This window comes from Gambusia affinis, linkage group LG05 (assembly GCF_019740435.1).
Source record: "Gambusia affinis linkage group LG05, SWU_Gaff_1.0, whole genome shotgun sequence".
Classification (NCBI taxonomy): domain Eukaryota; kingdom Metazoa; phylum Chordata; class Actinopteri; order Cyprinodontiformes; family Poeciliidae; genus Gambusia; species Gambusia affinis.
Window position 1 is genome coordinate 570,047 of NC_057872.1, and position 27,867 is coordinate 597,913.

Here is a 27,867-nt window from a genome sequence, read left to right on the forward strand (position 1 = left end):
GGTATACTTTCATATCTGTATGACAGCTTTTGAACTGAAAAATGGGGCATGCAAATATTGGCAGGTTAATAATGTGCTGTGCCAAAATATGCCTCTCCTGCTAAGTCAGACAGTTAAGAAAGATGTAAGCTTTTCTACAAAATCACTCTTGTTCTATGAGCTAATGGTATAAGTTTCATATCAATAAGATAATAGACAGGGGATGCAGATAATGGCAGGTTCAGAAATTAAAATGCATCCTCTCCTGTATTAATAGACTGGAAAACTAATATTGATATAAAATGTCCTACATAATGGGCCTCTATTTTCTTATGCTTTAAGCTATTATGGTGTTAAAAGAAAAAGCGGGGAATTGCAGAGATGATCGGACTGTAAAACATTTGACTCGTATGACTCAATAAAGGTATCAAAACCGTATTTATTTCAATTCATATGTAAAATAAAATCCACCGTTTAAGGATTTACATGGTTAAGAAACATGATAATGTTACGAATATCTTTAAAAGTTGCCTCTTCGGTTATATTTCAGTCCGTTTTCTCATCAATATGCGAGAGTTTAGAGCGATGCGCGCTCCCACCACAAGGGATGCAATTCTCGGCTTAACGTCACAGAACCTTGTACTCTCCCTGAACTGCTACAGCGGCCAGATGCCACAGGCATAAATCTATCAAAATGCAACCTCATCGCGAGTGTGGTAACAAAAAGCTAAGGGGGGCAGACATCAGACATTCCACGTCCCAAGAGCTAGCTTCTGCAACCGAGGATCGGACTGCCAGGGTCCCCTCCCTCGGCCGCCACCCATCACACAATGCACCCGACGTCCCGACCCCTTCGGACCATCTCACGGACCATCAGGAAAAACCTATACCATTGTTGCTGCAAAATCTGCTGGACTCGGGTACCTTCTCGCAAAGTATTGTAACAATTCTGTGTTTTAGTTCTGCTGGGGTCCATATGGTTTATTTGTTATAAGTCGCATTGTGATCCTTATTGTTGTGTGTAGAGTGTTATGGGCTTCCCCTGTCTGACTCTGCTGACTCCCACTCACATGTGATAGGTCTGTCATGTCGGTGGTCGGTGGAGCGGCAGGACCAGGACCGGAAGTGGAGAGTGTTCAGAGTTGGGTTAGCAGCGAAGCTTTCTGCTGAGTGCAACAGTTTGTTAGAGGCGTGAGCTGCAGCCTCAGGAATAGCAGCTCGTACTTATTTCTAAAAAACCCTGTTTGGCAGGACTACATCTGCGCTGTTGGTGTCATTACAGTATATTACCCATTCATTGCTGCATGTATCGTTTTAAATTAAAAAGTGGAAATATGGTAATTTTTTTGTCTTTCTTGAAAATTCAAAGAAAATAGTATGATAAGGCACACATCAGTACTAAAAAGGTTTGACATGAGCAGATAAAAGAATAAATAATAGAACAGTCACACAAAGTGTGAAGAAAGTAAAACAGAAATGTCACAAATGCAAGAGAAATTTCATATCATATACAAAACTATTGACAGACGTAATTAATAACTCACGTTATTGTTTGGATTTTACAGCGCCACGTTAAGTACCTGAACTTCACATTTTAACGGGAAAAAAGCGCAATGCGACTTGGATGTAACGAGTAACGAGACGGTTTTGTAGAAATGTAGTAGAAAGTACAGATACTTACTGTAAAATGTAGTGGAGTAAAAGTCAAAAGTATCCATGATTAAATCCACTTAAATAAAGTACAGATAAATGAAAATTGTACTTAAGTACAGTAACGAAGTATTTGCATTTGTTACTATCCACCACTGGTAATCATACCTTTAGTTAGCTGAATAATAGCATTAAATTGAATGTACATTGTGAAAGTACATTTTAATGTGTATTTTTTTTTGATAAAACCGACATAAAATAAAAAGTTGCCATTGGAAATATGGCAATGTTCACAGAGGAAGCTGTCGTAAAAAAACTGTTTTCAAAAGTAAAGTGTTGAAATTACTGAGCATGTGTGAATACACTGAATTCTGCTCAGCAAGTTATAACAAAACACGTTTGAACAGCCAAATATCTCCAGCAATGACTTTGGAAATCAAAGTCATCTACATACTTGAACTCTGAGTACACATTCATAGAGGGCCAGTGTGAATATTGGGACCGGGCCATAGATGGTAATTTGAAAATTATGGACACATTTCTCCTTTAAAAAAAAAAAAGAGTACAAATTAATGGTTGTGTAAGAAAAGAAAAAATCGGAAAGTGATTTGTCAAAATGTAAAATCACTGGAAAGGTTTTTCTTTAACTGCCAGCAGCTTCAGAAATGTCAGCCACAGTGTGGAGGTCAGTGCCTGATGTGCGTCCTCAGCCTGTGGAGAGGAACTGACCTCAGAGGGGATTTAACATGGACTGGAAAGAAAGAGGAATCACATTTGCTTCTCTGGAGTTTATTTCAGCAGTCAGTGTAGTTTACAGATCAAATGTAGCTGCTACTCTAGATTATATTAAATGGGAAAATCTGTAAATTTGGCTACATATCAGTTTGAGGAGCTGTTTGTTTCTCATCTGTTAAGTTCTTTGTGTTCTTTGTAGAAGAACTTGCCACTGAAGGCAATCATGTTTTAGGGCTTCTTCAAAAACGTCAAGATGCGTTTTTTAAATGACTTACTTTGAATACTTTATATTATTGTCAGACAGGACGTCACCATTACGTTAGTGGTTAGTAATCAACATCACGGTTCTGTGATTATTTTGAGACAATCCCTGATTTTTATTTTTCATCCACTTCTGCTTTCAGAAAATAGCCTTCTGCATCCCTAGACCTTCTAAATTATTATTTAGGCTAGCTCTGCTACAAATATAAATTACTTAGTCTTAGTTTATTCATTTAAAGGGAACAAACGGATCGAAAATCAAATCTTACGTTTATTCCCAACCACCAATAGAATGGGAGAAGAAGAAGAAAATCAAATCTTCCCAACAGTTAGGGGAGACAGCGCTGTGTAGAGCAGAGCCAATCAGCCTGCAGCAGGTGTGATAATGAAGCTGGCAGGTGAGCCGTGGCATCAGATCCACGGGGTTTCCTGCTGGGTTCCACTCTTCTCCGGTTTTGCTCTTCCTGTTGGCTGGTCATGTCGGCTTTTCTCTGGCTTCTCTGGAGGCTGTTTCATGTCACACTTGGAGGCCCGGTTCCGCATCCGACGTGGTCAGAGGAGATGATGCCTGCTATGGACAGCGTCCCCATTCCGTCCTCCTACCGCCTGCCAGTTTTTCTGCACGCGTCGATGCCGCTGGTTCCACCGGAGCTGTTCCGACCAGCTCCGTACGGAGGGCCTCTGCCCGCCGGGCTGGCCGGGCTGCTCATCCCCCCGCTGCGGCAACATCAGAGCATCCCGGATAGGGTGGCACACGCTGTGGAGGCTTGGTGCGGCTCAGAGAAAGTTTCAGTCCGCGTGGACCGCTTCCTGCTGCGTGCCTGGAGCGTGCCATCCCTGTTCCGGATAGGCTCGTGCACGCCGAGCGAAGTGACATCCCGGTACTTGTACTTCCAGTACGGACTGCTGGAGTGTGGCGGACAAGTTCAGGTTAGAACGTTCATCTTATATGATATGTTTGTGAAAGAGGAAAAATACTAGAGAAAGTGATTACACCCAACCCTGCATGCCCTTGTCTACAGTCAAAGAAATTAATCTCTGACCTAATATTGGTTTATTTATTTTATTTTATTTTTTACTGTTTTTTACCTCAACAGGTTCAACATAATTTGTGAAAGCAAAAAAGAAATAGTAATCTGACATTATAACCTTATCCAAGATAAAATAAACGAATTAACCCAACTACATCAAATCACTTCATTGACAAAGAAATTAGTTGAACTAACTAGACTTTGTTAGTCTGACAAAGCAAACACTCATTCAATGAACTTATTTTGTGACAGACATGAGATCTGTCAGGAAGATATAGGTGACAGGAAGAGCAGACAGAGGCTTTAGAATATGGCTTAAATAAAATACGGGACATTTATAGTGAAGTAGTTTTGATGTCCTTTCAACAACTGGTAAACAAATACAGTCTGCCCCAAAAGCACTTTTTAAAGTACTTATAGAGTAGAAGCTTTGTTACTGCCTGACTGAAATCTACTGCGGAACCTCCACTTTCTTCCATAGAGGATATAGCCAATCACCATCATCAGAGTAGAGGCCTGTTTTCCAAATTTCATATTTTTCTTTTAGCATTGGAAGAAAATATTCTCATATTTACAAGCATAAAAAACTGATCTACAAACGTAAGTCCCTGAGAATGAATGGAATACAATGGAGAACAATGGAGCTTCAAACTTTCTGGAAGGAGATTATCATGTTCATCTCTTGTTTGATTGAGCAGGATGTTCCAATGGACAGTAAACTTTGCTTCCTGCACATTTTTCCTGATTGCTTTAAAGGACCTACGAAGACAAAGAAACTTGAGTTTTTGCCTCTTGCAGGCTAAACAAATGATTTCTCTGAAGTAGAGGAACACTGAAAGACCAAAGACAAATGAATGGATCAAGCTTTTGAACAACAACATGGCAATGGAAAAACTGACTTGTATAACAAAAAGAAAGCTTCAAGACTTTAAAGATATTTGATTTCCCGTCCTACATTTTGTCAAACACTGTCACATGTAAGCTTAATTTTTCTTTTCTTTCTGTGCAGATGGAGTGAGCCCTGGGGTTGTTTTTCTTTTTTTTTTTTTTTTGGATGTCTGTATAATAGAAAATTCTAATAAAAATATTTGGGGGAAAATCTGTGTAAGGGCAAGCTCAAAAGTCATGGCGACAGAAAGCTCATAGTACTTAAATATTTGTTCGTATTCACCCCCAGCACCAGGATTCTGTATTCAGTTACCTAGTCCTCAAAGCTGATCAACAGAAAATGCTTCAGGGACTTAAATATTAAGTTCACCTTGAGCAGATTTGAGTCGATCAAGTGGTGTGGCTTTTACACTACAGCTACATTGGTGTAGCATTCTACCAAAGCTAGCCTTCATAAAGGGATCATAGTAATTCTGATACAGGCAACCCTCTTTAAAGTAACTTCCAAACAGACCTTTTTAAGTGAAAGGTGAGATAAAAAAAAAATCAACAAAAACCAGATTTTGGCTGGACACAGATTGTGTCTGAACGGTCACTCCTCTTACCCTGTTGAACATGTAAACCTAGCCAACCTCCACTGATTTAATTTTGACCGTCACAAACTATTTTCATCTCTGCACACCCTTCTGCTCAGAGTAGACTACTTCTTCTGGCTTATTGAACTCGTCTCCTTCACTTCCCCTAAAATCCACTATGAAGTTATTAAATGTGCACCACGCTGAGTCGCTCCACCTCCATCCTGGAGGCAGATTCATCCCCGCTGAGATGCTACAGCTGTGTCATCTGCAAATTTAACAAGGGTGCTGCTTTGGTGGACTGAGTCATGTGTGTACAGAGTGAAGAGCAGAGGGCTCGGTACACATAAAGTACTTCATGTAATGAAGTAAAGGCCATTACTTCATTATTTGCTTTGCTTTTGCTTTGCCAAAAAGCAGTTTTGGCAAAAAGCAGCCAAAACTGCTTTTTGCTGTTTTGGCTGCAGCAAAAAGCAGTCAGCCAAAACATTCTTGAGTAAAAAGGTGACTGAAATGCTGACTGCATCTGATTGTAGACAAAATTGTCTTGATGGGCTTTGTGTTTGCTGACCATATTAGCCCTGTGATACTATATGGTCATTATATACTGGTTCATTTGGCAGGTTTCAGGTCCTGCTTGAAAATAACATTTGTCAGCAGAGTGAAGGATAAACTGCACAGTGTTGAATTTGGAGTTGGTGAAATGACAGCCTGCAGGTCACGTTGTTCTCCAAATCCTGCAAAAACTTTGCAGTGGACCTAAAGTAACCTGGATTTTAAACCTCTCCACTCTGCTGCAGAGTCTGGGACATTGATTTCCATCTTAATGGAGTATTCTACAATAGTCTTATTTTTCTAGAAAAGCTGAAGAGCTTGTTGGCTGTTTCTTAGACATTATTGATGCTTTCTGTAGTTTAAGAGTGGCTTTAAAAAAGGGATGCTCCAATTTTAATTCATGTACCGTACTGGAAACGTTTCTAGAAGCCATTGAAACACTGACTGCAGCTGCAGTACACATCTGGTAAAACTCCATCAAACCCTTGAATAGGTTGTGTTTCACAAAGGGTGGCTTATTGCCTGTGCATCCTTTCCAATCACACTTTTTCCTTCCACTAAGCATTTTATTGACATGTTTGGATTGGATGGCTCTGAACAGACAGCTTTCTAAGCGATAACCTTTTCCATCTTCTGTTCACTGTTGTGGCTATATTTGATTTTCTGTTGAAAAATTGACAAACTTTCTTTCCATAATTGCATAGACCAACTTACATGAAATCCTTTTCAGTTGGCCTAATAAATAGGTTTCAGTTTAAAGCACAAAATGAAAATGTCGGCATAATGAATGTGTAAGTTTCACTCTTTGAATTGATTTCTTAAAGATTACTTATTGATTACTTCAGTAATACCCAAGGATACACTTAAAAGAGCAACATGTCAGCTTGCAGTTCTTTGGTTGCATTGATATGAATCCTAAGGCATTTCTAAAAGGATGATTTTTTTTTTTAGCACATTAGTTGTTCCAGTTTTCAGCTCAAAGTAATATTGGAATATTACACAATTATAAATTCTTCAAAACCAAAGACCCCACATGTCACAAACCTCTATTCTTCTGTGGCATTTTCTCCTGCTTGTTTTGACTGTATAAAAATCTCATTGTCTAAAGATCTTAAGATCTTTTTTAATTTCTTTCCAGGTTGCTGGTGGTCAGCTGGTGTATTCTTACCTGTTGAACTACACTCCTCCCTCACAAGGCTATGTCATCAGAGTTTTTCCAATTAATCTTCCCATCCACTGCTATTATAACAGGTAATTATTTTTGTTGAGCTATTAAAGAGCTACATTAAGAAGACGGACGTGGAAAAACACTTTTCCAGATCACAAAGTAGTTCATGATTAATGATCATCAGTTTAATGAAGAACAAGTATTTTAATTCAATTCAGTTTTATTTGTACAAAGAACCAAAACACTGTAGCAATCATAAATATCCAGTTATAAACCAGGACATGGTGCAGATCAAAGATTAAAGAGACTGTTGCATAATGAGCTGCTTTAAACAACCTTATTACTTAATTATTTCCCATTTGGCCTTCTGACATCATATGCATCTTCTTGTGCTTCAGGTTTCATTACTCTTACAAAGTTGGTTATAGACCACAAGTCCAACACACAACTTTACTGAGGAGTATCAAGAGTAAACTAACTTTCAGCCTTACTGTCTGTAATGGTGAGTATCTTTTATCTTCAGAATTTTACTTTCAGTTTTTTGATTTCTGAGATTATTTTGAAAGAAATTTAAAGTGAGTTTCAGATTTTGTTAATTACTAAAATGTACATTTAAAGTCTGTCTCCAAACTTTAAATGTATCTCACAGGCAAATATAGGAGGAAATATCGAGAACTCTTTACTCCCTGTGAGATCATGGGAACAGACTAAAACTCTTCCTATTGGTTCCAGTATTGGGCCTGTGGTCCATTCTAGCTCTGCCAGCTCTTTGTAAATATCAGTTTGTTCCCGTTTGCTGGTCGGTATGGGTACGATTACATCTAAATTGAATAACTGCTTCTGCGTGCTTTCTTTTGGTGAATAGATGTCTGAGCTTTCAGATTCACATGTCTGTGCAAAAATCCTAATTTAATGTGTTTACTTAAGCTGTCAAATGATCTGAAATACTTGCAAATTGAAAATTGTCTTCTGTTTGTATTAGCCCAGTGGGAGCCCCTGTCTCCAGGTCATACGTTCTATTTGGGAGAGCAAGTTTATTTTTTGGCTCAGGCGGGAACTCTGTTGGCTGGAGAGAGGCTTTATGTTGATTCCTGTCAAGCCACAAGTTCTGAAGATCCCAGCAGCTTGCCTAAAGTGGATATCATCACCAATTATGGGTATGAACCAGCCAACATAAACATAACAGCCATTTGCTTGGTTATTTCCTGATTTGAGTTTATCGTTGCAGTTGCATGACGGACAGCAGGAGGGAGGGCAGCAGTTCTCAGTTCCTGTCAGGAGGTGGCAGTGTGGTGAAGTTCTCAGTGGATGCCTTTCTGTTTAGAGGAGTCTCACAAGTAAGATTCACATCTGTTTAATGTATTGATTCTCCAGGACAATTCTGAGGACATGAAAGGAGCAGAAGAAAATGTCACTAAGTACACAGAGGTGTGGAATTAAAAATAGACTTTTTCCTGATGAAACGCCTTCTGAAATCAATGGTTGGAAACTTTAAAACTTGCATTTCTAAAGAGCATGCTTTTACACTTGTAAAGCTTTGAATGAGTACCATAGACTTCGGTTCTCATCTGGAACATGTAGATATTTGCACAGAATCTAGCAGCGTTATCAGCAGCCATCTTGGAGAATCCTATGCTTTCTTTTCTCCTGAGTAGGTTCATGGTTTCCACCCACATTGTCTGCAGGTGCAGCACCTCCACTGTACACTGTCAGTTGGTCTGAGCACTTCAAGCATTGCAAAGTCCTGTAACTTCAACAAGACTACTGGCAGGTTAGTGAAAATTACATTTAATCTAAGCATTTTTATTAGACTGACAGTGACAATTTTGCTCACAGTTAAAAATTGCTTTAGTATGTCTCTTGATCTATGTATGGCATGGGACCACAGTATTGTACTGAACATCAGAAGTTCAGTATTTATTCAATGGTGTTTTGATTTTCTTGGACTTGAGCCGTCTCTTGAGCACTGAAGTTAGGCAGAAAAAGTACTGAACCCATTTATTTAGAATCTGTTGAAGCTGTGCCTTTCACTATCCATTCACACAGAAAAAGCTGCAATTAGAAAGTTTTGATGATGTTAGTTATTGTAAACAGTCTACCGATTTAAATTTAAGCCTAGGCTTCATAGTGTCTTAGATCAGTGTTTCCCAGTTCCAGTCCTCAGACCCCCTGCCTGCATGTTTTAGGTGTTTTCCTTCTGCCACACACCTGGATTGAATCTTTGGGTGATTAACAGGCTCCTGCAGGACTTGGTGGCTGCAGAAGATGTCATGCAATCATTTGAATCAGCTGTTCTGGTGTAGAGGCACATCTAAAACATGCAGAGCAGGGGGACCTGAGGACTGGAATTGGGAAACATTGTCTTAGCGTTTGGAAATCGGTGAGACGATGGTGGCGATAGTTGTAGCTTAGCCTGCAATCGGCGGGTTGCTGGTTTGAGCCCTGCTCCACACTCTGTTGTTGTATGCTTGGGCACTCACCCACCTTGCCTGCTGGTCAGAGGGCACCGCTGCACGACAGCCTCACTTCCCAAGCAAGCCACCAGGACTGACTGTATGGCAGTGTGTGTGAAGGGTGTTGGGATAAATCACCATACATGTACAGGCCATTCACCACTGGAGTGAAGTGTCTGGGAGTCATGCTACTGTTTTAATTTTGTAAGTTGTATTGTGAACCTCTGACTGTAGTGTTTCCAAGCAGAACATTTGTATTGTGACATGATCTGTTAATTCATCTGTCTGCTGCAACAACATGGCAGCAGACATCTTGTCTGTTCATTGTTCCCACAATGAAATTCAGAAAAAGTATTTTGTCAGCATATTTCAGAGTAAAATATACTTAAACATACTAATGAACAGAATTCTCTGTTTGATATGTAGGTGGGAAGAAATGTTGACTTCCCCCACAGTGTGTTCCTGCTGTGATTCTGAATGCACCGACACAGACATGTGTAAGTTTGCAAATGATGATTTATGATATTGCATCATTCCTCTACCATTTATTGAATGAGACCCATGACCCTATATCTTTGACCTTATGTGGTTGTCCTCTTTCTCACAGCTGTGAAGAACCACGTCAGAAGTTCAGGCTGGCTCGTTGATCAAAAGTTGGAGAGTACAGAAAGACAGAGAGATTCTGAATTTGAGGAAAGACAGTATTTGGATCAAAATTTGATCAATAAAGACAATGTGGAGGATAGTCAGAGTTTTCCACAGGACAGAAGAGCTTTTAAAGATAAAGAGTCTGTTGTTGGCAGAAAAGAATGGAGACAGGTGATGATCCAGGAGCAGACTGAGAAAAAAGCCAGGGACCTGAAAAATGAAGACAGTGAGCTGAAAATGCTTCTAACACACATGTCAGATGAAGCTGGATCACACAATGAAACTGCTCAGGTTGGGGAGGACGAGTTAAATTTTAGAAATTCTGTGTCTAGTTTAGCCATTGTCTATAAAAGCCCAGATGCTTCAGGTACACACGGAAATGATAGTTTTGGCACAGAGTATAATCCAAGCACTCAAAGTTCTTCTGGTAATGTTTCTACTTCTGAAGATGCCTTCACTACTCGTTGTCCACATAGTAACAGTGTTGGTTGTCCTGCTGCTTATAGTGCCTCCCGCAAGGAAAAACATAATTATAATGAAGGACAAAGCGCAATATCTAGTGCTGTTGGTATTGAGGACCTTAGCTTTGTTAATGTCAGAAATAGTTCTGTTAGTTTGCCCGCGAAGGTAATACCTGAGGTGGATTTAGTCTTGTGGTCAAAATGGGTCAAATGTGTTGATAAATCGGCTCTGACCACAACTCGCCACACACCGGTCCAAGCAACAGAATCCATAAGCGGTCATGGATTGGGTGGAGATGCTGATCTACAGGTCAAAGGGTTACCGACAGGACACCCTCATCCACGTTTGCTCAGGGACCTGATTTGTAATGATGGGGAGTCGGACATTACCTCTGGCTCTACTGACCAAACTCCTCCTCAGACCCGACTACCAGCTGAAGGCAAGCTGAAAGATTCTGACACCAGAACAACACTTCCTAGTTTTGGTTCTCTTTCCATTAAATCAGCGCAAACTCATGATCTCAGCCCCAAGCATTCTGCCATGGTAGCGGTCACCACTTCCTTTCAGGACTCTAACAACAGTCCTTTGATTGACAAAGGCTGGGCTGAGGTAGTGCCAGAATGGGTTGTGCAACATTTGGCTTTTCTTGTGCAAAAGACAAATCGGGTTGTACAGAATTAGTCACAGACTTGTTCATCAGTCCTATCATTGCCACAGAGTTTTTAGGTATCTTGTTGTTGACAAATAAAATTTCTACACAAGGAAAAGTTAGGTTGTCATTTTAGGATAAATATTTAACTGTGTAGAAGCCTTTGTTTCAGAGAACCAGTCAGTCTTCTCTAGAGTTTGGAATATTGCATTAAATCAATCTGAGGAGTCCATAAATGTTTCTTCCCTCTGGAGCCAATATCTGTTCGTGAAATTCCTTAACTGAGATATGAGACTAAGGTAAAACCTGTAGTATCCTTTCATAAAAACTTTCTTGGAACTGGACCCAACAGAGTAACTGGAGAAATGAGACATTTACTAGCTGTATGACGGAACAAAATGTTGATTAAATTTCAAGCTGATTGGTTCCTACCAGAGTTTGACTGATTTATTACAGTGTTTAAATGCTTTGTATTCATAAAGGAAGTTGACTCTGGTATTACAGTTCTTCATCCAGACTGCATAATTCTGGCTTAAGAGCTCTGAGCCTGAGTGAAATGAGAGGTATAAATATAGTTAGACATGAGTGTTTGATGTCTAATGCATTTCTGTTATGATGATTAATTTGTAAAAAAAAAAAAGGAGACAGAAATCACAAAAGGTACAGTGGTTTCTCCTTAAGGGTTTTTTTGTGCACTCAGAGTGTCTGAGGGCCATTTCTACCCTCCTGGTGCAACATGGATATCTCTATCTTTTTGGTTTATTTTTCAGTCTGTTCATTTGCTGGGAAACTGCTAAACAAGATTATGATCAGTATTTGGTTTGAGTGGAACAAAATACTGGAAGAAGTCGTGTTGCTGTGTGCTGAAGAGGACATGTTTCAGCAAGTCGCAAAATCGTGGTTCCAGACAAACTGAATTCAAGTAATGGAGTGGCCAGCCCAATCTCTGGACCCTAATCCCATGGAAAACCTGTGGGCTGACATAAAAAATGTTGTTCATGAGGCAAAACCAAGAAGTACAGAGGAATTGTGGAATGTAGTACAACTGTACTGGGCTGCAGAACCTGCTGACCGGTGGCAGAAGTTGGCGGAGTCCATGGACCACAGATGTAAAGCAGCTATCAGAAACTGTGGTTATGCAACAAATCTTATTTTATGATTCTCAGGAAAGATGAATCTTACACCATTTCTAAGTTTATGCAGTATCTTTTAGTTTGTCAAGAAAGTTGTCAACACTGCAATTCTTTTGAATATTGTATTTCTTGACTTCCTGTAAAATATTTAATTACTTTTTTCAAAAAGAAAAAAATGTACTTTTTAGACTCAAACTGAACAATCTTACTCTCATCAGTCCACAAAATATTACGCCATTTCTTTTTAGCTCAGTCAATTTGTTCTTTTTCAAGTTGTAACCTCTTCAGTGCAGCATTTTTTTCATAATGCTGGCTTCACATGGATCTCATCTGATTAGTTTTTTTTCTTCTTCCTTGCCTTGACACACAGACAAAAATAAAGTTGCACATTTAAAACAGATTTTAGGTGTCGCACCACCCATTACATCATAGGTGGTGTTACAGATCTCAAATGGTCCCATTGACAGTTTTCAAGGAAATGAAGTGATGGGATATAGTACAAAAGTAACCTACTGGACAAGAATGGTAACAAAAACCAATGCATGTCATTATGAACAGAAAAGGGAAGTCAGAAAATAATGCATTTAAAAGAGCTTTGAATAAGTCAATTAGAGGTTAAGTGTTTTATGTCCAGTCTGGTGTTTTGATGGACTGCTCCACATTCTCATTGCAGTCCTTATCTGTATTTAATGGAAAGCAACTATAACTCCAAACAAGATGTCTGAAACATCAGCTGATCCCATATTTATTATTTATGCATAATGACTGGACTAGGTTTCATTGTCCGCTCAGTTTTCTGTCTTTTCACACGGCCAGTCTTTGCTCTTTGTTCTTAGCACAGATCATACACAAGATTTTCCACACAAAACATAACTGGAGAACATAGCTACACCTTTCCAGCAAGTTTCTATCTGTCCATGAAGCACTCAGCAGCAGTCAACACAATTTGAGTTTGGAGAATCAGTTTTATTGGACAGGTGAAGATTAAATGCTACTCAAAGCAGAGCCTGTTTAAACACTCATTTCTAAGACAAATTAAGTCCCATACACCTTTGTGGTTCAAGTGAATTCATTACAAATATTTAACACAAAGACAGCTTTGCTTCAGATGCCTGTTTACAGAGAGCAGGGGTCTCAAACTCCAGTCCTGGAGGGTCGCTGTCCTGAATCTTTTAGATGCGTCTCTGCTGCAGCACCTGAATAGAATAATGATGTCATTAATGCTCTGGAGAACTGATCTACACCAGGAGGAGGTCATTAACACATTTCATTCCAGTGTTTTGGACCTGTGGCTCATCTAAAACCTGCAGGACAGCGACTGGAGGACTGGAGTTTGAGACCTGTGTCCTAAAGGAATGTCTAATCAAGTGACGCAACATGCTGTCATGCTATACTGTTAGCAAAACAACTCTTCTTAAAGGTTTTTTGATGTGAGGTTCTGTGAAATTATTAGCCCCAACAGTTGAACCCAAAATTTCCTCCATCTTGGTGCAGCTGCAGAGGGCTGATCTGGCAGACTGCTCAGCTGACTGGAACAAAACTCACTGTAAAATTGACCAACTCTGAAAGTCTAACTCTGTAAACAATGAAGGTCCACTCCATAGCATTTCTTTAACAGCTGTAAAATCTTTCAAGTCTCTCTGTTCTCAAATTAGTAGAATATTATTATACAAGTTTTAATCTCTCCTTTTCTTTAACACACTTTAATCAGTCATTCCCAAAGGAGCTAAGCCAGTTATATGAATCAGCTGTTAGAGCAGGGACACAGAAACAAAAGGTTTACAGGAACTAAATTCTTCTACTGATTACTGAGCTGCAGTTCTTTAATTTTGAGCTTTTTCCATTAGTGGATCTGCTCCATCGCTCTCATCAGAGTCCCACGCTGTGCCAACATCCTGCACAGCAGCCAGAGACATGTCTGCTTGGACATCCTCCTCATCTGACTGAACCAGTGGCTCCTCCTGCTGCCTCTCTGCAGCCTGGTCTGACTGACTGCTGTTTATGGGAGGAGCTTGATTCAAGGACTCCAAAGAGGAAGAATTCAGGTCTGGACCTATTGAAAGAAGGTAAGGAAGGTTAACTTGTATCATTTTTTACTGTGTCTCAGCTCTAACTCTAGCCAGTTACATTTGATGTTGTAGAGGACTGAATATAGAGACAGGAATCCTTTTAAATCCACAAATCGAAACAAACCTGATGTCAGAGAGGATCCACAACTGGAATCTTCACCAGTAGAATTAAGAAAATCATCCAGGGCCTCCAGGTCTGATACGTTAATAAAGGTCATCTGATCCAGAACAGCCACATCGACCCCTGCAGACTCTGCCAACACACATCAGCATACAGTTAAGAGTTCTGGTGCACTGAAACTGTTCATTCAATCTGAAACCTGGTGCAGTTTATGTTTCTCCGATTATTCAGATTAATCATGTCCTGAGTGGTGCTTAAAATAAATGTGTAAAGAAAAACAAATCACCTTTGCCCTGTAGGCATCCAGTGGACAGATACTTCTCTACGTCTTGGTTGAAGGCTTCCTCGTAGACCTTCTGTCGCTCTCGCAGCTTCTGCTGCATAACCAGCTCCATCTGTGCCACTCTCTGAGCATGCTCACACTTCAATTCAGCTACAAAAGAAAACAATTAGTAAATATGCAAGCTTTTCCAAGGGAACTGAAACCACTCCATGCCGCCATAAAACCTGACTTTTAGACCCGTTGTCTTCATATTGTGTTTGACCTTTAGAAAGGTCAGTCTAACTGAGACAGCACACTGATGTTCAGACAAAGACAGCTCAACAGTCTACTGAAGGCCACCCAGACTGTGTCCATGTGTTTCCATCAGCTGCTGATGAATCAAAGTTGGCTCCCTCATAATAATGAGGTTTAGGGTTGTTTACTTTGTTGCTCGTTCACCATCATGCAAACCCCCTTTCAATATCACTTGAAAACTTTATTAATGACCCCCCCAGAATATTGCTTCTATGGTTACCAACATTGAGAATTTATTCTCTCCATTTAAACAACCTTTCTTAATCTGATTATTTGCCCTGAATTCACTGCAGCCAACTGTTAAAAACATGATGTAAGCCTGAATGTCATAATAAATGAATAATAATAATGTATTAATAGTAAATTGAGCTGAAAATAAATAATTACCTACACCGTGTTTTTATATTGTCAGCCATAATAATAATTAGAAAAGAAAACTCTTAATAGAGTGTTTTTGGGGGGGGCATAATGTTTTCTTCACAATGCCAACTCATTTTCATTTCAGGTTTTAATTTTTACACAAAAAGAGAGAACAGATGTGTCAGAGACTCTGCTGCTTACCTTCCAGTAAATCTGCCTCCTTCCTGCACCCAAACAGAGAAGTTCTATTAAAACTCAAGCAATATCAGTCTTTTTCTTTCATTTGCTTTTTATGCAGAAAGAAACATAACCAAACCATTTCCTTATTATTCATCATTATGTCCCTCATTATATTTATAATGAGGGTTATATTTATAACCCAAACTATATATTATTATAGGTTATTATCTATATTGAGGTCCTTCAACAAAGAACCAAACTTGAACATCATTTTATGAAAGAAGGCTAAACCCAAAAGTTTGAATAGATAAACTGAGCAGAAAAAGAAGAAACATAGAAACATAGTTACAGACTAACTGTGAGGACAGTAAAACAAAACGCAAGAGAAATTTTAAATCTTAAATCAAGCTATTAACATATTGGTATTAAGGCCTTGGCATTGCTGGTGCTCTGCAGGGCCGACCGGATTATTCAGGAGGTTTTTTGTCCCTGAGGGTTTTAAATGCAAGAATCCTAAAAATAAATGAACTGCTCCAAACAATGAGAGCCAACATCCCTTTTTGACATTCACTGTCAGCTAAACTGTGTGTTGCATTACTTCCTTCAAAAAACAAGGCTGGTGTTGTGTTTGAAGAAGATTTGATGCAGAAAAGTGTGAAACTGAAAAAAGACAAAACACAGAAATACTTGGTATACAAAACATACACGACTTTATATCAATGGATGCTAACGGTGGAGCATAGTTTACACATTTGAAGTTGTCCGACCGGAGCCACCGTATTAACAACTTAATCCATCATGGTTGATGTTTTTCTTCCCGCTTGTGCGTATCAGGACGCAGAATAGGGACATTTGTTGAGAATCAGTGACGTTCAGGTCGGATGAATGCGACCTGGACGTTAGGTCACATTTGAATCGGATACGTGTCAGATACCCAAGTGGCCTGGGTCACATTCGAAAAGAATAGTTTAACACCAGTTTTAAAGTCCTTCCACTGGCTCCCTGTAGCTCAAAGATAGACTTTAAAATACTGCTGCTAGTTTCTAAATCACTGAATGGTTTAGCACCACAATACATTAAAGATTTGCTGCTGTTGTATCAACCTTCCAGAACTCTCAGGTTCTGATTATTTTTAGGGTGGAGATTATAACTGGGCTCTGCATCCCCAGAACCAGAACCAAGCGATGAGAAGCGACATTCAGCTTCCTCTCTCTCCTAAGCAACATTCTTCATGCCCAGTTATAATCTCCACCCTAAAAATATGGTCACAATTTAGACAACACTTCAATATGACAAACTTCTCTACACTTCCATACGTGATAACCATGTTTTTCTGCCATCTATATTAGATCCTCTCTTTGCCCATTGGCAGACAGCAGGCTTAAGTAAATTTAGTGACATATATAGATGGTATTTTTGCTTCCTTTGATGCCATTTCCTCTAAATTTACTTTACAGCGTTCTTCACTATTTCGATATCTCCAGATTCATGACCCGGCAGCCTGGGTGGTTCCTTGTGGTTCTGGCCACTGACAGTCATTGTCAACCTGTGCAGTTTTAAATATCCATGTCCTGTCTAGGTTTGTGTGCCCATGCTTGTGTGGACGCTTGTTTACAGGCTGTCCACGTTTTTGAGTTCTGTCTGGGTCTTTTGGTTTCTCATACTTGTGTTGGTTTTTTTCAAGCTGTATAATTATTGTTGTTGTTTTATTGTGTGTGTGTGTGTTTTTTTCCTTTTACTCCTTTATATTTTTCTTTATTTTGTTGTTTCTATTGTTCGCAGCCAGGTATGGACAGATGAGGGGAGGTAAGGGATGGAACATAAAAAAAAAGAAGCCATGTTTGCTTTGTTCCTGTGGTTAATGACCTGTTGTTGATGGATGATTAAATAAAATTAAAAAGAAGAAAGACATGAAGTCCTGCTTTCAAAATTAATCTGAAAACAAAATTATTAAAAGTTTTGAGAACAAAAGACATGAAATCTTGCTTTCAGACTGAAAATGAAAATGTGTGCTCTTGGATTACGGTAGAAAAATTCCACCATATATTTACTGCCTTCAAAGGATCCGGTGTATGTAGGATGGGTTCTTCAAAGGATCCGGTGTATGTAGGATGGGTTCTTCAAAGGATCCGGTGTATGTAGGATGGGTTCTTCAAAGGATCCGGTGTATGTAGGATGGGTTCTTCAAAGGATCCGGTGTATGTAGGATGGGTTCTTCAAAGGATCCGGTGTATGTAGGATGGGTTCTTCAAAGGCTGTGAATATACGATGCAGCCCCTGAATTCGGACACACTGATGGTGTGTCTGTCCTTTCAGCCCCCTGGTTCCACTGTGAGCAATTCTTAAAGCATCAGCATACAGAAACATTTTGGACAAATTGAACTTCTCCTGTGTCAAAATGACTACACAAAGGTCCCTAAAGACTCTTGTAGAATGAATTAGATTAGAGTGCAGACCGTCATCCACCATCAGTGTCTGACCTCACAAGTGTACCTCTGGAAAAATGTTTTAAAAAATCCCATAAACACCCTTTTTAAGTTTGAACAAATCTTTCCCAGAAGAGTTAAAGCTGTCGAAGTTACAAAGCATCAACAAATATCATAGGCCTTGGGGCTGAAGAACAGGATGGCACTCAGATCCATCTTTCTGTTAACATGGATGAATTCCATGGTAACAGTGTATGTAAATGGTAAATGGACTGAACTTACATGGCGCTTTTCCAGTCATTTGACCACTCAAAGCGCTTTACACTAGAGTCACATTCACCCAGTCGCACTCACAAACACACACACATTTATACACCGATACGCAGATCGGTAGGCCATTAGGGGTTAAGTGTCTTGCCCAGAGGCACATCGACATGTGGCAGGAGGAAGCTGGAATCGAACCTACAACCTTTCGATTGCAAGACGACTACTCTACCATACAGCCACAGTCGAATCATGTGATGTGATATTCCTGATAATTTGTTTATTTTCTGATAAAAGAAAATGAACAAAGCTTAAAGATAAATGACTGACAACAATAGAAAAAATAAAATTGCCTACCTTTTTTTCTTTTTATATTCTTCAAGTTGACTCATATGATGATTCTTTACAGTCTGTTGCTCACACTGACAACACAGAGTTTCCAGATGCAGCAGTCTGCTCTCCATCTCTGCAAATTCACCTTCTAGTTGAGCTAAAACACATTCAAAATAAAACACATTTATGGAAAATTTGCACCCGTTATATTCTCATCTGTTTTAGAAAATGACTTAATTTTAATCAAATAGACTAAATTCAAAGAATTTCTTCAAGGTATGTCTCATGAGACATAACTCATATTGTGTCATATACAACCCAAATTATGTAAATAGTTTTAATAGATTCAAAAGACAGATTGCATCTCGTCTTCAGTAAGAAATGGTTCATTCTGTTCAGCGAACCTTTAGTGCAGCAGTATGAGGTCATTGATTTAGAGCAGTGTTTCTCAATTCTCAATTCATGCAGAGCAGGAGGCCTGAGGACTTGAATTGAGAAGCACTGATTTAGAGGAAGTGTGTATTTGACAGGCAACAACAGTTCCTCAGGTTAGGTGTAACTGGTGTGATATCTTAAAAGTGACTGAATGAATGAATGAAGACACATCACTACTGCAGAATTACAGGCCGACCTCTGACCTCCCATTCATCACATTATGTTTAAACAGCTTTTCCATTCATATTGGAAAAGCTGTTTAAACAGTTAAATAGCTTCCTAATGATAACCAACTGCTTTGACTCCTTCCAGTCTGGTTTCCAATCTCACCACAGCACAGAGACTGGCCTAGTCAAAGTGTTCAATGATATCCATATAAATACGGACTGTGGGAGAACCACAGTGCTGGTTCTGTTGGACCTCAGTGTTGACCATGACATATTACTGAATGGACTGGAGAGTTGGGTCGGACTCTCCAGTCCAGTGCTTAACTGGTTTGAATCTTACATAAAGAACAGGGATTTCTTTGTTTCAATTGGAAACTTCTCATCAAAGAGGTCAAAGGTCACATGTGGGGTACCCCAAGGTTCAATCCTAGGACCCCTCTTATTCAATATCTATATGTTCCCACTAGCTCAGGTTATAACAGGAAATAATATCAGCTACCATAACTATGCAGATGACACACAGCTCTACATTACGATGTCACCAGGTGACCTTTGACCCCATCCAATCACTGAACAGATGCTTAGAACAGATAAATGTGTGGATGTGCCAAAACTTCCTCCAGCTGAACAAAAACAAAACTGAAGTTATTATTTTTGGACCTAAAGAGAAACAATCTAGAGTCATAGATCTAGAGTTATAGATCTAGAGCTATAGATCTAGAGTCATAGATCTAAAGCTATAGATCTAGAGTCATAGATCTAGAGTTATAGATCTAGAGTCAGTGCACAGCTTCAGTTATTACAACTAAAAATCAGCGATCAGCCCGAAACCTGGGAGTAGTGATGGACTCTGACCTGAACATTCAGAGCCACATAACGACAGTCACAAAGACGGTCTTCTATCACCTGAAGAACATTTCCAGGATTAAAGGACTAATGTCTCAGCCAGATCTAGAGAAACTATTCCATGCGATTATCTTCAGTCGTATTGATTATTGTAACGGCGTCTTCACAGGTCTGTCCAACAAATCAATCAAACAGCTGCAGCTGATCCAGAATGCTGCTGCTGGAGTTCTGACTAAAACCAGGAAGATAGAGCACATAACACCAGTTTTAAAGTCTCTCCACTGGCTCCCTGTAGCTCAAAGATTAGACTTTAAAATACTGTTGTTAGTTTATAAATCACTGAATGGTTTAGCACCACAATACATTAAAGATTTGCTGCTGTTGTATCAACCTTCCAGAACTCTCAGGTTCAGAACCAAACGAGGAGAAGCAGCTTTCAGCATCTATGCACCACAAACCTGAAACAAACTTCCAGAAAACTGTAAAACAGCTGAAACACTGACTTCCTTTAAATCTCAACTAAAAACCCACTTGTTTAGAGTTGTATTTGAAACGTAATCAATTACAAATTTATTGATGGAATCTGACTTGATGTTGTGTTTTTATTGTTGATTCTATGTTGCATTGTGTTTTTGTGTTTGATTTGATGTAAAGCACTTTGAAATGCCTTGCTGCTGAAATGTGCTATACTAATAAAATTTGATTGATCGATTGAAGACTTTATTATTGTTGTTGTACTGAAGCAAAACAAAATTTATTTTGGATAAATCCATCCAGAGAAGACAATAACCAAACAAAAACCTGGTGCTGCTGCCACTGAGTGCAGAGCTCTTTATGTTGGAGTGAGACGGTGAGATCAGGGAGTGTGTATCTGTAGGACGGGGAAGAGCATCATGTTTACATATCATCCAGGAGATCTGAGATGTGCCAAGGTTGACCCAGTTGCCAGTTCAGATAGTGACAATATTTTTCAGTTGGTAAGACATTTAATTTTCATCTACCCTAAAGTCTCACCATTACATCTCCATTGCTTTTCCAATCGTCCCACTGGACCAAACTAGCAACTTCACGAAGACCGATTCAATATCCCCGGTGAGCACAAGGGTTCACAGCTGGCCTGCCAATCTCAGCAAAAATCACATCCAACTAGCGGCTCTGGTTCCACATGTTAGTTTGAGCGTTCACTAGTCGGATCCAGAATTTGTAGATTCACAGCACAGAGACAAAGCAAAGCAGGGAAAAAGTGGGTAGGGCAGTGGGTGGGTAGATTAGAGAAGCTCTAGCTCTCTAACATTTTATTGGCACTCCTACTTGAATAAATCATGTGCATCAACACTACCAGAAAGCCTTACTGCTTTACTTGCTTTGTTTGAAGAGATTCCCATGTCGCTAGCATGGCATGTTGGAAACATAAACAGCTGAACAACAAAAAATAAGTCTTTTGTGCCACTTACAACTTTCATCTCTGAACAATTCACACTGTGTGTCACTATTTGCAAGTTTGTCCTATTAGGTCATATGACCCCACAACAATCAAACCAAGTTGATATCTGTCAACAATAGACAGAAGCAACTGGATTGTCATGTTTAAAAATTCTGCTTTCCTGGACTCCTGCATTCACAGTTTACTCCATCATAATGGATACAAGAGTGAGTGATTAAGAGCAAATCTGGAACACATACCCACCTATGTTAGCAGTAATGGCATCAAGTTCTGTGATGAAATCTGGTAGGCTTTGCAGTTGTTCTTGTAGGTGTGTCAGAGCAGCTTTTCTCCTCTCCCAGTGTGCTGACAGCATCACTATGTCACCATCCACAGACTAAAAAAATAAAGAAGATTTAAACATCACAGCTTTCATTTCTAATCAGAAATGTGAAACGGGGTGTGAACTGTGCGAACGCCACTTTCTATGAAAAGGTAAGAGTTAAACATACCAGTTTTATTCATTTATTTATTTTTACAACTACATTATCTGTTAGTTACAACTAAGGGATCTTTTTTTTAAAGGTTTTATTGGCTCTTGTGGCCTTTTTTTGACAGTTAATTGACAGGAAAGTGGGTAATGAGAGAAGGGGGAAGACATGCGGCAAGGTAGCCAGGCCGGGAATTGAACCTGTGACAACCTCGTCAAGGACTAAGGCCTACATATGTGGGCAGTGCTTAATTATAAATAAATTATGTCAAGATGTGAAGCATTCAACGTATTTTCTGTAAACATCTAAATACCGTGTGACGCCCGTGTGTAATGCCGCGTGATGGATGGATTGGCGTTGATGAAAGATGTTGTAAATGGGAGAATTGGGGTGAACCGGTTTTCAGAGATCATCAAAATCTCCTGGTTCATGATGACTGGCTTATAAGCCGATTTAGACTCTATATAGTGTTGCTCTTGGATCTATGTGTTAAACTGGGTCAGAGCCACTGGAACCAATCCTTCACTGTCCAGTTACAGGTGTTAAACACTCTGGAGCTCCTGGCAATCGGCTCCTACAAGGCAAATTAGCAGACAGGTGTTTGAATGGGTTAAAACAAACAGTTAACTCTCTGGAGCCACTTGAAGGAACAATATAATTGTACAAAGTTCTCCATAGGAGTGGGATATCACAGACAGAGCTGTGCCTGCTGTCCTGGATGGCATTATTAACATGGCCAGTCCACACATCAGATTTTACCACAACTACAGCTCAGACAACGGAGAAATGCTCGTCACCATTCATAACATCCATTGATGACTTATATTGTTATCAAACAGATGTCTGAGATTTGTGTCAGGGGTAATATCAGAGAAAGATTTCATTCAAGTGTCGCACTTCCTACAGACTTTTGAAACTCAAACTCAGAACTTGAAATCCTTGATTAAATCGGTGTTTTCCAGTCCTGGTCCTCAAGGCATGCTGCTCTGCATCTTTTAGAACGTTCCCTGCTTTAATACTTCTGAATCAGCAAATGACTGTTAATCAGCCATCAATTAAAATCAGCTGGACTGAAGCAGGTTCACACCTGAAAACAAAAAACAGTCCGTACCTCTGCTGTCTGGGAACAGGCTTTGGTTCTTTTATGGAGCAGAAACCAACTCTTCTCAAACCTAAAGAAAGATAAGAACCGTTTCTTTCCATCCAAACAGTCTGGATCTGCTTTACAGAGACCAACCAAATCAAGGTCTCCATGGGCCAGAACACTTTCACCCAGACAGTCAGTGCAAAATAAAGTGAACACATTATGCATGTCAGAGAGGGACAACCAGGGAATTAGAGAAGCATAAAATCTCTACTGACCTATTCAAAATGTCAAGTCCAGCACCTAAAAATGGAAAACCTTCTTCCAACCTGAAAGAAAGATTGACAATGTTTTAGTGAGAAGTTTAGTGACAAGAGTCCAGGGAGCATCTGGGTGCTGATCCAACACACAAGGCTGGCTGGTAGAAATGGTGTTGCCACTCATAGTCATACCTCATGGAGGTTTGTAGTTATGAAACACTACTTAAAAAGCTTCTGGAGACATTGGTATACTTACACAAATTCAGAGGTAAGTGACAAATTCTACTGTAACATTTATGTATTCTAGGGAATATTTAGTTTTAACCAACAATTGTGACCCATGAAATCTACTTTTTAGCCCTTAAATGCATTTTTCTGAACTTTGAATGTCCATGAGTGCAAAAAATGTTAATTTATTCTCTCCCAGTGCTGTGTAGATATCTTTATATTCTCTTTGGGTTACATTTTTCAGTCTGTTCAGTTTTCTCTATAACGTTTTTCTTGTCTATGATGTCATTGCATTTGCTGTGGAACTGCTAAACAAGGTCATGACTAATCAGTTTTGCGAATTTGCCACTTTTTATCTTCACAGCAATTTTGTAGTCCAAGTTCAGTTATGCTGAAGTTACGAGTAGTCCAGTCAAAATGTTCAGTTATAGCTTGTATTAATGCACAAGATTCCATACATCGCCCCCCAGTATCAGATCCCGTTTGAAGTATCGGCTTAAGTCAGTTTTTGGAGCAGTGGAGGAAAAGGGACACAGCAAAGCTCTGAATAACGTTACAATTACAACAAAGATTACTGTAAACATTCATTTTGTGTGTTGATAATGACATCCAGGCAATTGGTTTCATACTGTACTGCATGTTCTGGATATAATTATTTGGTTTCGTTTTTACAGTTTTTGTCTCGGGGAACACAAGACCCAATTCAGTAACATTCTTGACGTTTGAGTTAGTGAACTCCTTAATTATATGAAGCTTTGTTTACTTCATTCATTTTATAGTAGCATTAATATTTTTAGAAGATATCTGATATACATGGGCAGTATAGCTAAACTACGCTCCACATTGCAGGTAGTTAGTATGGATGGAGAGACTGTAATTACAGTAACACCATTGTGATGCATTCATTTGAATGTGTGGTTCTTGATTCTCCTGCTCTGTGTCAGACTCTGGTTCCAACATGCAAGGTTGGATGGACAATTCTTCTGTTGTTAACATCTTTAATAAACTTTAAAATAAATAGTTTCTCTGCCAGTAGATAATCATACCACTGATTATCTATCAGTGGTATGATAGAGGGATGCTCTGAGACCTGGAGGGGTCAGGGCATAAAATGTCTCATTCACATGGAAAATAAAATGCAACAAAACAAGTTGCTCCAAAACACACTTCAGAACAGGGGCAACAGGTCTGTGGAGTTATAATAACGAGGAATTCAGACCAGAACATTGCAGTTCTACTTTACAGACCATAAGTTAATGATTTATTTATGAAAATAAAGCATGATATTATAGAAACACCTAAACCTTTGAATTTAGTCGATTATTTCGTGGGAAGAAAACTATTTCCAATCACTGTTCAGGTAAAATCACTCAATCAGGTTTATTCATATATTGTGCACAAAACAGAGAGCTCATAGACAATCAGTAATGAAGCAAGTCTGGATGAAAAGTTGGAAACAGACTGGTTCCCATGCAGTTATGAAAAACAACGTCTAACCTTGTACATGTAACCCAAATAGTGAAAACATGGTGGGAATATGCAGAACTTAGAATAAACATATAGCAATACAACTAGCAGGTGTGACCTTATTGTCATTTTTCCACGTCATTTCCCCCCTTTTGATTACAAGTAAATATGTAATATTAATCATCATTTCCCTCTGAGGTTAAAAGATATAACATAACACTAACCTGGAAATGTAACAAAAAGAGGAAACAAAACAACAAAACACAAATACACAAGATACGAAAAACCTACCAGCATTCACTACAACGATACGACTGTTAGGTAGGAACAGTTATCCTGCAGCCCTCCTTGTCAGGGAGCTGGTTCTCTATACGTTTGCTCCAGAAAAATTGTGGAAGCATCATACCAATTATTGAAGACATAAAAAAACCAAGAAACAATCAAATGAAAAAAAAAAAAGTAACACAAAACCTAATTGAGGAGAAAAATAATTAGCAATAAAAAACATTTAAAAAGAAAAACAAACAAAAAAAAGCAGTTTCAAAACAACCCATGCTTAATAGAAAACTTATATCTAATCGCATAACTCAATTAAAACCCAACGTCACAACAATTCATAACAAAAACAAGGGAAAAAAGTAACCCATTTCCAGATGAAACAAAATGTTAAATTTCTGTGAATAGGAAGCAGTATAGGAAAGCTAAGCTAGGATACTAACTTGAATACATGTCTGATTATCACTATTAAGAGAAAAAAACCATTACTTGTCAACCTCCACATCGCTGGAGGACAAAAAGTCCAAGTCATCAGAATCATCACTCAGATAGGTAGGTTTGTGGAACTGATCAGTTGTGTGTGTAAAGAAAGTGTATTTTAAGAGATGAACATTAATGAAACTTTCTATCAACATTTTAAGTAGGACAATCACACAGCTAGATAAGATCATTAATATCTCCAACACAATAAACACCAGTGTGAGAAGTTTTATTAGGAGCCGTTTCCAACCGTCACACCTGCTAGTTGTATTGTTATATGTTTATTCTAAGTTCTGAATATTCCCGCCAAGTTTTCACTATTTGGGTTACATGTACAAGGTTGGACGTTGTTTTCCCCAGCTGCATGGGAACCAGTCTGTTTCCCATGCTTTGGATCTCTTATCCCTTTTGTATAAAACTCATGTGTTGTCTCTGCCTGGCAGAGCTTTTCATCCAGACTTGCTTCATTACTGATTGTCTATGAGCTCTCTGTATTGTGCACAATATATGAATAAACCTGACTGAGTGATTTTACCTGAACAGTGCTTGGAAATAGTATTTTTTCCACAACACCACTTTAAGGAAAATGGCTTTATACTTGTATAGCACTTTATCAGGTCCACTGGACCCCAATGTGTTTCACACTACAGTCATTCACACACTCACATGCTGATGGTGGCTACCTACTGGATAGTAGCTACAGCTGCCCTACTGCGGTCTGACAGAGGCGAGGCTGCCATGACCCGGCGCCCCCGGGCCCTCAGACCCCCATCAGTACAGTAAAGTCATTTCTTAATATGCAATCATTTTTCCCAACAGATAAACTGAAAATAAAGAGACGATTGTTCTGTTTTCTTCTTTGTGAGATTGTACAACTGCAAAAAAAGATTTTATTATTAAATATTTTCATGAGGGACATTAGTACAAGTTGAGGGGACAATTTGTGAAGCTCACAAAACTGGACCAGTAATATTATGTGTAAACAATACAGTGTGTTTGTGGTAGACACACACAAACACAGATTACACGTCACCTGGATTTCCTCTTGATTTTGGTCTCTTTTGACATGTCTCCCAGCGTCTTGAAACTGGAACAGAGAGCAAACAGAGTGAGATGCAGAACAGCAGCACAGGGTCCCGCAGTATTCTGTAAAACTAAGAGAAAACTGTGCTTGATGTTGTGTTTAACTTGGGTAAATTCAGGGAGGCTTTTGTTTACTGAGAAAAGATTAAAAACATTTTCTAGACCAATCAACAAAAAAACAATTGACCCCAAGACTTACACTCTCAAATACCCTCTTACGAAGCGGTTAATCTGTTCTTTCTACTTTGTTTCACTAAAATATTGCATGTTTAATGTACTGCTGAGCAGGTGAAACAAAATAACCGACACATTTTCAGCAATAAACGGTCCCCCTGTAAACTTTCTAAATGCAAAATGTCCCGACGCCACACAGCTCCAGTCTTCAGTTACAATCTAAAATGTTTTGTAAAAACGAGATATAAAAAAACTCCCTAATCCCTAAAAATAGTATGACAAATTAAGACTCAGTTTTGTTAAATTGTATGGGAATAAACCCCAGGAGACGGAATTAAAGTAAAAATGTACCATAATGCACCAGGGTTTCAGCCGCAAGACTCGTACAGGGTTGGGGATGACGTCATTGTATGAGCTTGCGCGTCACGTGATCATCAGCTGAAACTAATTACAGACTGCGATCAAAACACGGGTGTCTAGGAGATTAGGTTACCAAAAAGGGAATCCAACTATCTAACATTTCCCTCAGTTTAATGCTGACAGTGCAACACAAACACGGGATGATAGCATATCTGCTACTTAAACTACTGTAGTTACTGTAGCTGTTTCTACATTAGCTAGGATATCCATAATGTTGTGGTCCATAATAAAAAAAGCGACAAACCTGGTTGAGAAGTCCTGTTGGACCAGGTGAAGTCTTTCTCTAAAATTTCCAAACATTTCTACCGAATTTCAGGGTCAGATTTGTTCCTCTGAGGAAGCTCCACCAAGCTATGATCCTTCTTCTTTTCTTTTCTTTTTAGCTACTCTCTGTATCCTAAAAACAACGCTTCTGCCATCTTGTGGAACAATGCTGAAACAAGCTCTGCTGCTTCCTTGTGTTCATTTCTGGAATCACTGTCGTTCATGTATTTATAGGTAAAAAGCTTTGAGTGC

At 39.2% G+C, this 27,867-nt stretch overlaps 2 protein-coding genes across 3 annotated transcripts; one reads left to right on the top strand and one right to left on the bottom strand.

The window, feature by feature from the left end:
• Positions 1 to 2,725: 2,725 nt before the first annotated feature.
• LOC122830677 lies at positions 2,726 to 11,485 on the top strand. The gene is made up of 8 exons (XM_044116239.1): positions 2,726 to 3,555; positions 6,813 to 6,925; positions 7,241 to 7,344; positions 7,825 to 7,999; positions 8,071 to 8,179; positions 8,528 to 8,613; positions 9,722 to 9,792; positions 9,903 to 11,485. The coding sequence occupies exons 1-8, from the start codon at positions 3,103 to 3,105 to the stop codon at positions 11,084 to 11,086; spliced, it is 2,295 nt and encodes a 764-aa protein (XP_043972174.1). The 5' UTR covers positions 2,726 to 3,102; the 3' UTR covers positions 11,087 to 11,485.
• A 1,647-nt stretch (positions 11,486 to 13,132) lies between these two features.
• On the bottom strand, positions 13,133 to 27,770 carry LOC122830678 (dysbindin-A-like). 2 transcript variants are annotated; one of them, XM_044116241.1, is made up of 11 exons: positions 27,596 to 27,763; positions 27,283 to 27,375; positions 26,708 to 26,761; positions 23,242 to 23,292; positions 22,991 to 23,051; positions 21,653 to 21,785; positions 18,542 to 18,674; positions 15,516 to 15,538; positions 14,664 to 14,810; positions 14,381 to 14,509; positions 13,133 to 14,240 (listed from the first exon to the last, which is right to left on the bottom strand). In XM_044116241.1, exons 3-11 carry the CDS (start codon positions 26,740 to 26,742, stop codon positions 14,011 to 14,013), a joined length of 942 nt encoding a protein of 313 aa, XP_043972176.1. In that variant the 5' UTR covers positions 26,743 to 26,761; positions 27,283 to 27,375; positions 27,596 to 27,763; the 3' UTR covers positions 13,133 to 14,010. The 2 variants fall into 2 exon arrangements, with proteins under 2 accessions (XP_043972176.1, XP_043972175.1); XM_044116240.1 differs by lacking the exon at positions 27,283 to 27,375 and having other exon boundaries at positions 27,596 to 27,770.
• Between the last annotated feature and the right edge of the window lie 97 nt (positions 27,771 to 27,867).